We start from the raw sequence: 16,025 nt of genomic DNA on the forward strand, positions 1-16,025 counted from the left end.
TGATTGACTGATGTCTCTGTGATATATGGATATATTGGATATATATAAATAATATTTATACTTAAATTGGATTGGTCTGGGTTATTGGCTGGCTATCTACTACCACCACATTTACACTGTATAGTTTTTTCTTATGAATATTATACACTAGTCAAAGAGGTTGTTTGAACAGGGCCTCAGAGTGTTGAAGGAAGGAAAGCAGTTCGTCCAGATTGGACATCTGGGCTTGGAGCAGCTTCCAACCCGTGAAGGTCTGGCTGTCCAGGAGGCCTCTGAGCATGTTCTCTCGGGATCCAAACCCTGTTATGGACCCATTAGAGACACGAGGAGGCTGCCCTTCACTCTCTTAACTTCTTCCCAGTCCGAGCGGACTTACCTTGCAGCTCTGGACCAGCTGCTGGTGGGCTGCCGTGTTCTTGTTTGAAATGGCCGCATTCTGCGAGGCCGCGATGGTTTGCGTGGCCGCTGCGGCTGCCTGTTTCGCTGCCACCTGCAAGGAGGAGGCTCTGGGAAGTCTTGGAGGGGCAAGAGAGAAAGGGGGGGCCTGGCCAGCAGAAGAGAACCGGTGGGGAGGGGACAGGACCACCAGGTTGGAAGACTTTGGAAGAACTGCCAAGAAGGCAAGGCGGCCGGAATTTCCTCCCTTCTGGAACCTTGAAAGAAAATCTTCCTCTCTCTTTACAAACCCATACACACATTGCAGACATTGGCTCTTGTAGTACTATGTACATAACGGTTTGGCAATATACAAACAAGCTAACCATGAATGCTTGTATGTGTTGAAGCACTATGGCTTTAAGGGTTAGTGTTGGAGATGGCCACAAGGGGGAGCCAGAAGCATGACTCTCTCTGATATTGCTGCACTGTGTGTTTGATGATAGTTTCTGCATTTGTAAGATATACAAGTAAGGCTTGTAGTATTGAGAGTTATTGACTGATTTGACTGTGCGTGACTGAACTGTTTAACGTGACTCTGACATTTGCTAAAGTAAACACTGTTTTATACACTTTAGTGTATGTGGTTTGTGTGACTGAGCCATTACTCGTGTCTCCTGACTACCTGCTGGGAATCCACGTATTCCTTTGAGCGTGGGCATCCTTGTTAACTCTGCATACTCCTTAACATCTCTCATCCGCTTGCCTTTTGCAGGGTGGTCAGCCCAGGATGACCGGAAGGGTGAGACGGGCATTCTCTTCCCCAGCTGTTTTAAGGCCACCGATCCAGAGGACGGGGCAGAACGCCGTGGCCTGAAATGCTGGGTCTACGCTCGGCGCAACCACCCAGCCAAGGAGGAAGAGGAGGAAAGACTCACCTCCAGTCGGTTGACTATCTTCTTCTTAATGGCGTTCTGGGCGGCTGCGTTGGTGGCCACACGGAGCCCCTCGGCCGCTTCCCTCAGCCTCTGCTGCTGGTCTTCATTGTCGGGGTTGGCAGCAGCTCCCTGGGGGGACAGCAGCCACAAAGAGAAAAGTGGGGAGGGGCCAGGCGCATCTCAGCCTGCCACAGGGACACCCCCCATCCCCAAATTAAGCCCTAGCTGGGACCCTCCTGCTGCTGCGCTTGCGGCCTCTCTGGCACCTTTGCAGCTTCTACCATCCGGGCTGTGGAATCGGCCAGAAGTTTGGCAGCTGCCAGGAGCTTCTTCGAGTTCTCCATGTCAATTTCTGCCTCGGCGTCTGAGCGCATGGCGTTCACCAGATCTGAAGTGGCCTGCGCCAACACCCTGGCCTGCCGCACCATTTCCCCTGCAATGGCATCATCAAGAGTTTGCTTTTTTAAATCTCTCCCGGGCCCCTAAACTGATGGTCTCCAATCAAGACCTCGGAGGGATTGGCGTGGAGAGAAATAGCCCTGGGGAACGTACTCAGGTCTTCCAAATGCCAGAGAGACCGGGACCCCCGTCTATGGGGCGCAGGCCAGAGGCCTTCTCTCGCCTGCAGGAGCACCAGGTTCAATTTCTGGCCCTACCAGGTGAGGAAGGGACTCATCTAGCAGCCGTTCCAGCTGGTTGACCAAGAGGCTGAGTGGGCAGCTTTGCTTCTTCCAGGGAAAGTAGCCGAAGGTGCCAAAAAAATGCCGAGACGCTTACCGGCATCGCCCATGGAGCTGAAGATGCTCTCGGTGACGTACATGATGGTGTCGGTAGCCTGATCGTAGCGCCCGATGGGCTCCCCCCGGCTGGCAAACTGGCGGACGTGCTGCAGGAGGTCATTCAGGGCCTGGCTGACCACGCTGGCGGCCGCGCTGACTTGCTTGAGCAGTTCGGTGTCATCTGTGGCAGCCTGGCACGCCCGCACACAGTTCTCCACGGAGCGGTCCACCAGCTTCCCGGCTTCGATCAGCTGCTCCTGGCACACCGGGGAGCTGATGGTGGGACTCACCACCTGCAGCAGGCAGACCACATCCAGCCGGGAGAGGTGAGCAGCCGGGAGAGGCCCCCTGCCCTGTGAAGGCCTCTTCCGACCCCACCACCAGCTGACCAACAGACCACTGATGTCCGTCCAGCTCTCCACAGCCGGGCAGCATCAAGGAAGCTGGATCTATCTTGTCCACGCTGGCCTGTCCACCCCTCTCTGGACACACCTTTGCACAAGCCACCAGCTGCGAGGTGGAGAGGGCGCACTGCGTGGCAGCCGCGATCACCCTGTTCTGCAGGACGGTGTCTTCGGCCACCTGGGCCACGTTCTTGGCTTTCAGCACCAACATGGCAGCGGCATTGGCCACCGCTTTGGCCAGGCTCATCAAGACATCCTGGGGGAGAGGAAGGAGGGGACGAGGGCCGAACCGTGAGAGAAGAGGCTCGGATCCCCTGCGAATCTCCAACGGGGGTCCCGGGGGGGCTTTACCTGGAAACGCTCGTCGGTCTCGTTCTCCCCGATCTGCCGGAGCAGCTCCCCGCTGGCTTGGCCGATGCTGCCGGCTGCCGTCAGAACAGTCTGGCGCGGCTGAAAGGAAAGAAAGTGGGAAAGGTGAGGGGAATTCTCCCGGCTGTTTCCCTCCCACCAAAGCAAAGTCCTTTCCGTGGACAATCCAGATAGGAGCAACCATGACCAGGATCTCTTTCCTTGCAGGGGGCAACCAGAGTGACCCACGGGCCCCTTCTGCCCCTGATGGTCTCACCTCTCCTGATGTCGGTTCCACCGCTTTGAGTAGGTTGGAGACGGCCCCCGCCAGGGTCCGAGCAGCCTTCAGCAGGTCCTCCCCACTTCCGACCTCATCGTCCATGAGGGCTGCCAACAGCTTGACCCCCTTGGACATCTCCGTAAGGTTGGAGGAGATGGTGGTGATGGCACAGCCCACCGCTGTGTAGTCTGTGTCGACCGGGTCCCCTGACAAGCAAAGCAGATGCCCAACGTCTACAGGCACTGCACAGGCCCACCCTTCACAGACTTGGACTTTGTGGGTCTGGCTGTTGTTGGGCTTTTGTTGCCGTTTACTGTTCCCAAAGCATCTTCCGCTTTGGCCCAGAGCATCCTTGGGGTTTATTGCAAGCCACTGGGTTATTCCTGAATGCCCCTCTGAAACGGAACACTGACCAAACTCTTTGGAGAGACACACCGTACTCTCACCAGCTTCCCAGGGCTGTTACAGAGCACGCGGCCTCCTTACCTGCTGTCAGGTTCACCACGGAAGCCGTCCCTGCCGTGATTGCATCGACCTGGGAGTGTATTTCATGTTTCGACTCGTCCACTTTGTTCTGGACCCAAACTCTGGAAGCCTGGAGAAAAAAAGCAGACCGAGTTCTTCTTCAACTGAGAAGAAGGTGGGACATCTTCTAACTAATCCTTGGACAACTTTCTCCAACTGGGTGGCCATCAGAGTTTCACACATCAGGAGAGCAGCAGCTCAGGAAAAACTTCACTGGACAGGAACTGGGATTAGTAACAAGCCTGTTACTTATATAGGGACCAGGCGTGGCCAAGTGTTCCATAGAGCTACTAATGCCAAGACCCTTTCTCTCTTAAACACTCTTGCTTGGACATTGTTCTTCCCACTCTGGCATCTGACATGGCCTTGTCCTCAGACAAGGACAGACGAGGACAATCACTTCACACCCTTTCCCTGAGTCAGGCCTGTCCTTCCTGGGGCCGGGGGGGGGGGAAGAGAAGGACTATCAGACCTGGAGGAGGTACAATTCACACATGGATAACCAAGGACTTTCCTACAGGCTCAGAGGCACAAAAGCATTTTGAAACATGGAAGGGCTCCCAAAAGAGCCTGAAGGTGGAGAAAGAACAGAAAGGCCAGGCCAGGGTCAGTTTTGGAGGGAGGGTCTTCCCCACATTAACAATGGGATTAAAAAACAAGGATGATTCAGAATATTATGATTGTTGGCTGTAAAAAAGGAAAACGTGAAGATACCTAGTCAAATGGAGGATAGAAAACGGGGGATTAAAAGTAAGAGGGTCGGTGAGAAAGAGAAAACAAGAGGGGAGAGAGACCAAGGGAAGATCAATGTGTATAGAAACTGTATATAATATCTATAATAATGGTTATGTGATAGAGATTGAGCACAACAAGAAATGTAAAACAGACACATCACAACGTCCAATGTTTTTAAATGTCTCGTGTGTGTATAAATAAAGAAATAAAGAAATATTTAAATTAATGAAAGAGAGAGGGGGAGTCTTCCCCTTGCGCCCCCTCCCTCCCCAGAAGCCAACTGACCATGTCGTTTCCTAAAGGCGGGAGGTCGTCCACTTGGGTGAGGTCAGCCTGGGTCTGCTGGACGGCCTGCATGCTGGTGTTGATGGTGCCCATCAGGGCCTGCTGGGCGGAGGTCTGGGGAAAGTCCACCGGGGTCAGCAGAGCTCCTCCTGCAGGGGGCTCTGCCACCAGGGACCCCCTCCTCCTTTGCTCAGAGGGGGAGGGGAAGGGCTCACCAGAGGGGGCATGTGGGCCTGGTGCATCTGCCCGACCGTCACCTGCTGCTGTGGGGAGGGCATGCTGCCCATGTTGAAGGTCTCTGGGCCCGTGGAGCCCGAGCGCATGACGGCCGGAAGCGCCACTGAGCCATGCTCCACCTTGCCGGTGCGGTTGAACTGCTGCTGCAAAATGGTCGACCTGCCAAAGGAAGAGCAGAAGCCGGCTGGGAAGGGAGCTCCTGGGCCCCCCTCCTTCCCGCGGGCGGGGGCAATTGGGGCACAACCCAATGCTGCCCCCCAGCACTGGAAACAGCTGTTCTGCCCCCCCCCAAAGGCTTGTAACCCCTTGGGGACTTCCTATGTGACACCCCCCAACAAAGAGGGCCGTATTTGAGAGATGCAAACTGCAAAACGGAAGGAAGCCCAGGGAGGTGGGGAGCATCTTCCCTGAAGAGGAAGTGAGCCCAGCATGAAGGCGCATGAGAGCTCGGGTTGAGGGGGGGGCTTTGCCCTGAAGGCCTGGCCAGGGAGGGGGGGGGAAAGCCCCAGCCCTGCTTCCACCTACTTTTTGGGGGAGACGGATTCCTCCAGCATGGTCGATTCCTCGTCTCCTTCCAGCCCAAAACGGTCTTTGCTTTGCTTCTGCAGAAAAGGCCCAGAGAAATTTCGGGTCCCTGCCTGGGTCTTGTGAATCCATCCCCCTTTTTTTGCCAAGGGGCCTGAACACCCCCCAGCCCATTCTAGACTCTCCAGGGCCTCCCCCCCCTGGGGCTCTAATCACAGGGCCCCCCTTGGCTTACCAGATATGTTGCTGGCTGGTTGTCGTAAGGCTTAGCTCATGGTTGGGGCAATTTTTTAATGCTTTTTTAATGTATATTAATTGGATTGTTTTATTATTGTTCTTGTATGTGTTGTGAGTTGCCCCGAGTCCTCAGAGAGGGGCAGCATACAAATCCAATTAAATCTTAAGCCATAAACCATCAATTCCCCCCCCCCCCCCAGCACCCAAACAATGGCCCCGTCCGTCAGAGGCTCCAGGGAAGACACTGCAAAGGGTCTTGGGAACAAAAATGGATTCTCCCCTTTACCTTCACAGTGCTATGATTATTATTATATGCTGTTTTATTACTGTTGTTAGCCGCCCCGAGTCTGCAGAGAGGGGTGGCATATAAATCCAATAAATCCAATAAATAAATCCAATAAATAAGTAAGTAAGTAAGTAAGTAAATAAGTAAATAAGTAAATAAGTAAATAAATAAAGAAGGAAGGAAGGAAGGAATGGAAGCCCCCGAGGGAGGCCCCCTCTGGCTCCCCCAACCCAGTGCCTCCCACTCTCCACTGCTTGGCAGTTTGGGCACAGGCGGCTGGGATGGCTGCCTGGGTGCAGAGTTCAAAGCTGGCCCTCCTCCTCCTCCTCCTCCACACTCAAGGTAAGGGGGGGGGGCAGGAAGGGTTGCTACCTTCTTGAGGATGATGTCGATGTAGCCGGCGATCAGCTGGGAGATCTGCTCCCCTTCCGTGGTCTGGACCGAGTAGTAGCTCTCTTGGTACTCCCCAAAATCCTAAGGGAAGACGACACAGCGCTATTTGCATCCGGGTTGGGACACCCAGGTTGGGGGGGGGGGGCTTTTCCTTCGGTTCCCCTCTCACGAATTACCAGGGTGAAGCTTTTGGGGGAGGCCGCCCAGCGTTTCACGGTGGTCAGGGGCCACTCCTGCAAGACCTCCTTGGTCCTTTCGTCCACGCGCATCACAGACTCCTTGGTGATGCCCAGCAGGCGGGGGACCAGTTTGTTCTTTCCTTTCATTTTCTCCTGCGAAGAGAGAAGGTCAGAAGACTCCCAAGGATGGATCCAGCGGAAGCCCCATCTCGCGGAGCCTTGGTCTCCCTGGGAAGCCAAGCAGGGGGCCCCAAGGAGCTCAACAAGAGGCGGCCGCACAATTCCACCCAACAGAAAATGCACAGGTTTCCCTCCATGGCCCACCCACCGCTTGAGTCCCGAGTTCGATGGAGGGCTCTTTTGTGCCTCATAGGCAGGCTTCACTTTGGCTCCAGGAAAGGGTCTCCTGGGGAAATCCCAGCTCATGTTTTAGTAAGTAGAACATCTCCAGGACCGCCTTCTGCTGCACGAATCCCAGCGACCAATTAGATCCCACAGAGTGGGCCTTCTCCGGGTCCCGTCAACTAAACAATGTCGGTTGGTGGGCCCCAGGGGAAGAGCCTTCTCTGTGGCGGCCCCGACTCTCTGGAACCAGCTCCCCCCAGAGATTAGAACTGCCCCCACCCTCCTTGCCTTTCGTAAACTCCTCAAAGCCCACGTTTGTCGTCAGGCATGGGGAAACTGAGACATCTCCCCCGGGCATGTACAATTTATGTATGGTATGTTTGTACGTATGTCTGCTTAATAATGGGTTTTTTAAAATATTTCAAATTGTAAATTATTAGATTTGTTATGAACTGTTTTATTGTGTTGTGAGCCGCCCCGAGTCTATGGAGAGGGGCGGCATACAAATCTAATAAATAAATAAATAAATAAATAAATGAATGAATGAATGAATGAATGAATAAATAAAATAAAATAAAATAAAATAAAATAAAATAAAATAAAATAAAATAAAATAAAATAAAATAAATAAAGGAAAGTTAAAAATAAGTTCATTGAGATGTGGACTCTGATCCTGGCTGCCCTCCTCAGAACATTAACGGTCCAGCAGCTCAATTTTTAGGAAATGCAAGTGGCTGACCTTCAGTAAAACACAGGTGTAAAAAGAGAGAACCCCAGGGTCCTGCTGTTGTCGCTCCTTTCCCCTCCCCAAGTGACAATCATTCATTCGGAGCCGAGTGGATGAAACATCCGTTAAACAGCTCAGGTTTTTACATAGGCTGCTTTCCTCCCTCCTCAATCGATCACAGCCAGACATTTCCCACGGCTGTTCCCAAAATCACTTAATTGCCGTTTCCTTCACTCAGCCCTGAGAAGAAGAAAAAAGGAAAGGTTCAAGGAAGGGACCATGTGTTTTTAACTGAAGGAAGCCCAGCCTATCACTGCTCTCAAATAATTATCCGAATTGTTGCCTCCCTCTGGAGCCCCTGGGAAGTCTCCTTTAGGAGAACATCGGACCGAATTGAAACCTGCCTGGGATAAACATAGATCCATCCTAAGATAAAATATAGGAAATAGAATAAGGGCAGGTGAGATGGACCAGGAGGCCTTTCTCTGCCCTCCATCTTCTAGGTTACTATGAATGAGGATGGAAAGAAAGAGAAGAAAGGAAAGAAGAGAAAGAAGGAAGAGAAAGAAAGAAGGAAGGAAAGACAGAGAAGAAAGGAAGGAAGAGAAAGAAAGAAAGAAGGAAGAATCCACAGTCACTGAATGTAAACATGCCTGGGATAAACATAGATCCGTCCTAAGATAAAATACAGGAAATAGTATAAGGGCAGACTAGATGGACCACGAGGTCTTTCTCTGCCGTCCATCTTCTAGGTTACTATGAAGGAGATAAAATCTGCCTTGTGTGGCAGCATTTTGGGAAGAATCATTGATATACAAATTCCTCCTTTGCAAGGTAACCAATTCACCGGAAAGGAAATGGCTAACCACAAAGTCCCCCTCCACCAGAAAAGGCCCCGTTCTCAACCGGCAGAGGGGAGATCTCCTGAAAACACAAGGCTGGGATGGTTCAGCCAACGCAGAACTCCGCTAGTAATTTTTCAGTGTGGTCCAAGGACACGAATTATCAGCCAAGTCCACACTGCAAATTCAAATTTGGCCCAGTTTAATGTCAGGGTGAAGAGGGATGTGTCTCCTTCGCTCTCATCGGGCTTTATGAAGAGGTGCCAGAATGTCAATCAAACCTGGCAGCGTTGTGATTTCTCTAAGTCAGAGGGGGGTGACTTTAGGACCTGTGGACCTCAACTTCCAGAATTCCTGAGCCAGCGTGAAGGATTCTGGGAGCTGAAGTCCACAGGTCCTAAAGTCACCATGGTTTCTGACCCCTGCTCTAGGTCTACTCTGTGTTGGGACAAGGAAACTCCGATTTGGCTTTCTGATAATGGCCCCTTGGCTTCTGGCTACATGATGACAAGCCTGGTCCACTCAATCAGATGTACAGGTCCAGATCAGGAATGGATTTTGGCCAAGACCAAGTGAGGAAGTATTTCAGTTCTTCCCTCTAAACCTTTTGAGTTGGAAAAGGTGTCAACTCTTTCAAGAGGTCTTATAAATCACAGTCTTCCCAGTTGCAAGCACCAACCATTGAATCTCATTGAGTAAGTTTAATTCAAGTCCCAATCCTACCTTCACCAGGAAAAAGGAGACTCCGTAGGTCCTCAGAGACCGGGCCAACTTAACGTACTTTACTTTCGCCTCTATTTCTGTCATCTCTCCGCAATTCTTGTGTTCCTGTGGAGAAGAGGACTATGGTTGCCACCCTGAAGCCTCCTAGGAGAAGGCCTCCCCCGTTGTGGAACAGGCAGACTTCCAAGGTGCTGCTAGGAAGAGAGAGTCACCTCTGAACTTTCTAATTTGTTCACTTATCAAGACCCATCCTCTGACCTGTCTCAACAGTCCAGCCCCAGCTGGGCAAAGGCAGGAGGTGAAACTGGCCGCCTCCTCATGGCCTGGCCTTCCTTTCTCAGCCACGCTCCCTTCTTCTCTATCATCCTTGCCCACGGCCCACACCCTTCCTTTCTCAGCCTGGCGTCCGAGAGAGAGTCAGCCAAGGGTCTCTTGTTTTATGCAGCTCAGGTCAGCTTTCATTAACCTCGGAGGTGCCGGTGATATTTTAAGGATGTGAAATTCACGCATGGAAAGATGTTTCCTCCAGTGTCATCTTGCCTCCACAGGCCTCGTGGAAAGAGTTTTGCACCACATTTTTGACCCTTGGCATCTTGCAGGAGATGCCCTATATGGGCGGCCAATGTCTGGGCTATCAAGAGCAGAAAATGGGGATTTTTCAGGCTGACCTGGATGTTTGCAGAAAAGTGTTCGGAAACTTCAGATCGTGCAGAATGCAGCTGCGAGAGCAATCATGGGCTTTCCCAAATACGCCCATGTTACACCAACACTCCGCAGTCTGCATTGGTTGCCGGTCAGTTTCCGGTCACAATTCAAAGTGTTGGTCATCACCTATAAAGCCCTTCATGGCATCGGACCACAATATATCCGGGACCGCCTTCTGCTGCACAAATCCCAGCGACCGATTAGGTCCCACACAGTTGGCCTTCTCCAGGTCCCGTTGCCTAAACAATGCCGTCTGGCGGGACCCAAGGGAAGAGCCTTCTTTGTGGCGGCCCCGACCCTCTGGAACCAGCTCCCCCCGGAGATTAGGATTGCACCCACCCTCCTTGCCTTTCGTAAGCTCCTTAAAACCCACTTCTGTCGTCAGGCCTGGGGGAACTGAACTACCCTTTTCCCCCTAGGCCTATGCAATTTATGCACGGTATGTTTGTGTGTCTGTTTGGTTTTAATAAGGGTTTATTTAATTATTTTAAACATTAGATTTGTTACATGCTGCTTATTACTGTTGTTAGCCGCCCCGAGTCTACGGAGAGGGCCGGCATACAAATCTAATGAATAAACAAATAAATAAATCTCTTTATACTTTCCACTCCAGCCAATCATAAGCTTTGCCTTCAGCGCCAGGAGATTTGCCTCTTGTGTTTAGAGCCAACCGGAGGAGGCCGCTGCTCCCTGTGCCAATCAGTTTGCAAACCAGATGTTGAAAGTTGCCATCTGGAACCTCCCCTCCCTAAACAGTGAATCTCGTAAAACTTAGCCACAAATAGTGAAGCCTGGACTAAAAGTTATTTTGTCTGTTTCCAACCGATCTGAGACCGGCATCTTAGCCGCTCCTACTCTGCTCCATGTGACAGGAATCGTTGAAGGGGCCTTAAGAGCATTTTGTCTTTTGAGAACCAAGACCCAAGCAGACCATGGCTTGAGAAAAGAGCCCTCAATTGGCTACAACAGGTATAGTTCTCATTCCCAAGCCCGACAGAGTTCCAGTCGGCATCAGCCTTTGCCTTTGTCTGTTGCCCGCCAGATGCTGCCAGGGTGTGGTGGGAATCGAGACCGAAAACATCTGGAACACATCACCCTGGGGAAGGCGGCAGATCCTGACTGAGCAGACGAAGCCCCCTGCTCTTTGCCAGCTGTTTCCCCACCAGATGCTGGTCCACAACTTCCACTCCCCACTGTTCACCCTGACTGGGAATGATGGGAAATTCTGGCTCCACACATCTGGAGGGCTCTGGATGAGAAAGACGCTTCGGCAGCACCCAGGGTTCCTTGCCCTCTTGGGGACAAATCTGAGCAGAACCCCAAACCCCTAAAACCTGTGATCCAGCCCCCCCCCTCAGAAAGCCCCTCTCCCCTCCTCCTTAGGAAGCCTGGCCCTCCTTTGCTTTCTGCACTGCGAGTTAGACATTGATATCAGAGGGAGTTCGATTAATTGAAGTAGAGGGACTATAGAAGTAAAAGTTTAGGAGTGATTTATAAAAAATGGAATAACCCAGATGATAGAACTAGAGTAAGGAGGTTGATTTTAAAGTGTATACCTAGAATTGAAGGATAATGGCAATAAATATCTTAAGTAACATTTTAAAAAGGGAGAAGAGACACCACAAGAATATAATTATTTAGTAATAATCAGTCTGTTCAATGTAAGAGTTACTAGAAATAGAAATCGCAAGGGAAGGTTCAGAAGGCGAAAGAAAAAGTATTTGGAGAGAGGAAGAGGTGGGGAGGTGAGAGGAAGGAAAGAAGGAAGGAGGGAAGGAAGGAAGGTAGATGGGAGAGAGAGGAAGAGAGAGAATGAGAAGGGAAAATAGAAACACAGACTGATAAATTATTAATATGATGTGGGTGTAATTAGGGCAATATAAGAGATTAGAGGGAATTACGAAATTATATATGTTATGGATACTTTTGTTTTTAAGGTATATGAATTTAACACACATATATATATATATGTCACATGTTTTTTGCTGAATTTGAAAATTAAGGGAGACCAGGATAGATCTATTTCAGTCTTATTTTGACCTCATCAGCTAGCCATACCCACTGGGACTTGAACCTGCAACCTTTGCCTTGTAAGGCAGAGAATTATCCTCTAGGCTACAGTATCCAATCCCTTCATATGGACGTGGAGATAAAAAATATATAATAAAGATACATCAATACAGTAATACAAAGATACATGAATGAAGATGCACCCTTTCTGGAAGAGAAGGCACTGAGAAGCGATCCAGTCTCCCAGACAGGCACAGAACTATAATTTAGGGCAGGAAGTTTGCCAGAAGGAGCAAAAGGGAGGAAGAAAGGACACCTGCTTCCTTTACACTTGACCGAAGGACACAAAGCCAACTTGTGAGGTTGCACAAACCACACACACACACCCAGAGGGAGAGAGAGGGAGAGAGAGGGAGAGAGAGAAGGGCCACTGGGGCAGGAGGCTCCTTTTCTCATTACCTGGAATATCCTCTTCTCGGCCCCTCTTTGCTTGAGGTATTCTTTGGGCAGGAATTCTTTCAGGCTGTAGGGACAAGGAGTCAGAATTAACCGGGGGGGGGGGGGGGTGTCTTCCTTTTGATTGGAAAACGTCCAGCTGCAGATCCACAGAGTCAGGCTGGCTGGCTGGGGCATTCTGGGAATGGAAGTCCAGCAGCGGGCCAGTGGTGACTACTCCATTATTCACATGCCTGGATGTGGGTCTGCAGGAATTCTCCCTTGGGGCAAATGGTGGGAGCAAGGGCCTCCGGGAGGGGGGTCTCACCCCCCAATTGAGCCTTCTGAATCTGAACTCTGAGCAGGGTGAACTCTCCTGTTCCCGGGCCAGATGTAAACCTCCAGATGACGGTTAAACCACATGATTTAAATCCCCTGGAGCTGCTTTAGCCAAACCCCATGAACCCCACCCTCTTCCTTCAACACCAGCAGCACCCGGAGCCCTTCAAGGGACCTTCCAAAGATTGACTCGGCCTTCCGTCCTTCCGGGGTGGGTAAAATGAAGACCCAAAATTGTTGGGGGCAAGACAATGACTCCGTAAATGGTCAAGCACTGTGAAGCGGTAGATTAAGTCTAAGGGCTATTGCAATTTGCAGCTTGACCACTGAGATGGCCGTGCATTTCCAATTCCAATGTGGGAAGCCTGGGCAAAGAGGTCCCACTCGGCCCTTTGGTGCTTTGAGGCAAGAGGCTGGACACCAGAACCAGATGTCGCCCCACCCTTCTCAGCAACAAATGCTGGAATTACCTTGGGCAGGGGGGTGGGTGGGTGGGTGGGAGTGAGGGGGTGGGAAGGTCCCCAAAGACCTCCCCCCCCGGGCTATAGCAATTGTGCAGGCAGCTGCCCAGCTCCAGCCAGCCCCCCCACCCCCAGGGAAGAGTCTCGCTTACTCTAAGAATCCAGGCTTGTGCTTGTGCTCCACGTGAGGCCCGAACTGGATCTGGGCCTGGAAAGCGCCAAATTCACAGGCCTTCTCGAAGGAAACCGGGTGGGAACCGTTCAGAATGTCATCGCGGGCCTAGAAAGCCAACGGGTGGGGGGGGAGAGTCTCTCTCAGGCCCAAGGACCCTCCCTTTGCCAGCCCCCACGTTTTCCATGAAACTCATCCCCTCCCTTCCTCGCAAAGCAACAGAGAAGGGGGGAGGCCTCCAGGGGGTCACCCAAAGCAGCATCCTCCCCTTAGCGGACTGACTAATAAACGGGGCTAAAATACCCAATTTCAGACTCCAATATTCCACAAACTAAGCCCCTGACTCACTTTGCAAGGATCCAGTGCAGTGATGGCAAAACCTTTTTTCCTTTGGGTGCCAAAAGAGTGTGCACACGCTCACAATTCAATGCCTGGGGAGGGCGGAACCTGCTTCCCCGTCCTCCTGGAGGCCCTCTGGAGGCTGGAAATGGCCACTTTCCCAACTTCTGCTGGGCCCAGTAGGCTCGTGTTTTGCCCTCCCCAGGCTCCAAAGGTAAAGACACCCCCCCACCCCCTGGAAGCTCTGTGTGAGCCAAAAATCAGCTGGCCGGCACACACAGGCACATTGGAGCAGAGTTAGGGCAACTGCTCGCGTGCCAGCAGATATGGCTCCGCGTGCCACCTGTAGCACCTGTGCCATAGGTTTGCCATCACTGGTCTAGTGTTTTGGGGGTTAGGACCCCCTTGTCCTGGGCTTCACACCCAAAGGTCATGTTTAATAGGATGTGCAGATGTGTGGCATTGCTGAATCAAAAAGGGTCAAACTGCCTTTGACCAGCTGGTGCCTTAGCAAGAGGGTCACCTATCCCCCCCCCCAGCACACCTGGACATAGAGTAGGTTGAGCTGGACGGGGTCTCTGGAGTCCACGTTCTGGTCAGAGTAGAAGAACTTCCGTCTCAGCAGCAGCGTCTCGTTCTCGTCCACCCCTTGTTCCCGAAACGTCCGGCTGTGATCCAGCCAGTTCACTGGGGGGGGGGGGGGGGGAGAAGGAGGCAGATCATATCACAGCTGTCCCTCCCCTTGGCCTCCTTCAGGTCACTGGACTGCAGCTCCCATCATTCCCTACGGGCCTGAAACTCCTGCACTCTGGTCAAGGAACCTCTTTACTTAGGGCTGCGTTTAAACAATTAGAACGAGCTGTGGTTCATTTTGGAGATCTCCTTTTTTTTTTTAATAGTTATTATTAAATTTATATACATTTTTAAAAAAACATCACGCAATCGATAATTGTAAAACATAGACGTAATAACACCTAACGCATCTCAACAAAAAAGCAAAAAGCAAAAGGCAGACATGTTATGTTGTCTATCTTGACCCAACCAACTCACTCTCGGTTTATCATATGGTGCTAGGTACCCACCGTTCGCATTCAGCTTTTATATAAGACCTATGTCACAAATGCCATTCATATTATCCTTTTTAAAAACAACTTTATTTATATCATCTTACTTCTTTTAATTATCCTCCTTTACAAACACTTATTTACTTTCTTAACAATACAATCCTATAGCTATTTAACATACGTACTCTAACTATATACAGCTTCCTTTTATCTTGGAGATCTCCAACTCCTTCTTAAAAATATACTGCTGAAAAAAAATTAAGGGAACACTCAAATAACACCTCCTAGATGCGAATGAATGAAATATTCTCATTTTGGTACCAAAGTCAAAGGATTTTCTATGATAAAAACAATGTCATCAGCAAAAGCCTAGAGTTTATAGGATTCTTTTCTAATCTCTAATCCTTCAATATTATTATTTGCCTTTATTTTTATTAATAAGTTTTCCAGTGTTAAAATAAATAACAACGGTGAAAGGGGACAACCTTGTCTAACACCTCTTTGATCATTATTTAATATAATTTTGGCTGTTTGATTTGAATATATAGCATCAATTAAATTAATAAATTTAGTGCCAAATTGCATTTTATTTAATTGTGATTTCATAAAAATCCAGTGGACGTTATCAAAAGCTTTCTTTGCATCCAAAAATACCAATGCCATTTGTTTTTCTGGATGTTGTGCATAAAATTCCAATGTGTTAATAAAATAAAAATAAAAATATTCTCATTGAATTCTCTTTGTTCTGTACAAAGTTGAATGTGCACAACAGCATCTGAAATTGACTGTCAATCAGTGTTGCTTCCTAAGTGGACAGTTTGATTTCACAGAAGTTTGATTGACTTGGAGTTATATTGTGTTGTTTAAGGGTTCCCTTTATTTTTTTTTAAGCAGTTTACATTTGAAGCCTAGATTTAGTGTGTGGGCATTTCAAGGCACCTGCATCCACTTTAAGATTACGTGCCAATCTAAGAGGTTCCTACTGAAGCAGGGCTACTGCCAAACCACTCCCCTTTTCGAGGTGATTGCATACAAGTTCTTCGTCCCCGGAAAAGACTCGCTACCCGAGGGAGCCACTCACAGTCGTCGTCAGTGTGCAGCTTGGCTTTTAATTTCTCCATCTTTTTTTCATCTCGCAGCAGCGTCCGATCCTTCTTCAGGGTCCCCGTGCCGTCTTCCTTCTTCTCCTCAATGCCTTCTTGGATTAAGGAGTACTCTTCGTAGTTGGTGATGCCTAAAAATGCCAAAAAAAATTTAATTTTCCTGAGTTGTAAGAACTGGCATGTTTCGGGGTTGTTATACTGTATGTAAATATGCTGGGTGTTGCAATACAGAAG

At 50.0% G+C, this 16,025-nt stretch overlaps 1 protein-coding gene across 2 annotated transcripts in view; it reads right to left on the reverse strand.

Moving 5' to 3' along the window:
• TLN2 (talin 2) overlaps positions 1–16,025 on the reverse strand; it is a 71,794-nt gene that overhangs the window by 26,897 nt on the left and 28,872 nt on the right. Inside the window, exons 5-22 of one of the 2 annotated variants that reach the window (XM_070763571.1) lie at positions 15,770–15,922; positions 14,169–14,311; positions 13,266–13,393; positions 12,338–12,401; positions 9,164–9,268; positions 6,524–6,679; positions 6,327–6,428; positions 5,432–5,508; positions 4,927–5,065; positions 4,670–4,783; positions 3,611–3,719; positions 3,122–3,330; positions 2,848–2,946; positions 2,585–2,752; positions 2,091–2,385; positions 1,580–1,746; positions 1,314–1,442; positions 377–490 (exon numbers count right to left, since the gene is read on the reverse strand). In XM_070763571.1, the coding sequence (XP_070619672.1) occupies positions 377–490; positions 1,314–1,442; positions 1,580–1,746; positions 2,091–2,385; positions 2,585–2,752; positions 2,848–2,946; positions 3,122–3,330; positions 3,611–3,719; positions 4,670–4,783; positions 4,927–5,065; positions 5,432–5,508; positions 6,327–6,428; positions 6,524–6,679; positions 9,164–9,268; positions 12,338–12,401; positions 13,266–13,393; positions 14,169–14,311; positions 15,770–15,922 (2,471 nt within the window). Of the gene's footprint in view, positions 1–376; positions 491–1,313; positions 1,443–1,579; positions 1,747–2,090; positions 2,386–2,584; positions 2,753–2,847; positions 2,947–3,121; positions 3,331–3,610; positions 3,720–4,669; positions 4,784–4,884; positions 5,066–5,431; positions 5,509–6,326; positions 6,429–6,523; positions 6,680–9,163; positions 9,269–12,337; positions 12,402–13,265; positions 13,394–14,168; positions 14,312–15,769; positions 15,923–16,025 lie in introns of both variants that reach the window. The other variant, XM_070763570.1, reaches the window with a different exon arrangement.

This window comes from Erythrolamprus reginae, chromosome 10 (assembly GCF_031021105.1).
Source record: "Erythrolamprus reginae isolate rEryReg1 chromosome 10, rEryReg1.hap1, whole genome shotgun sequence".
Classification (NCBI taxonomy): Eukaryota; Metazoa; Chordata; class Lepidosauria; order Squamata; family Dipsadidae; genus Erythrolamprus; species Erythrolamprus reginae.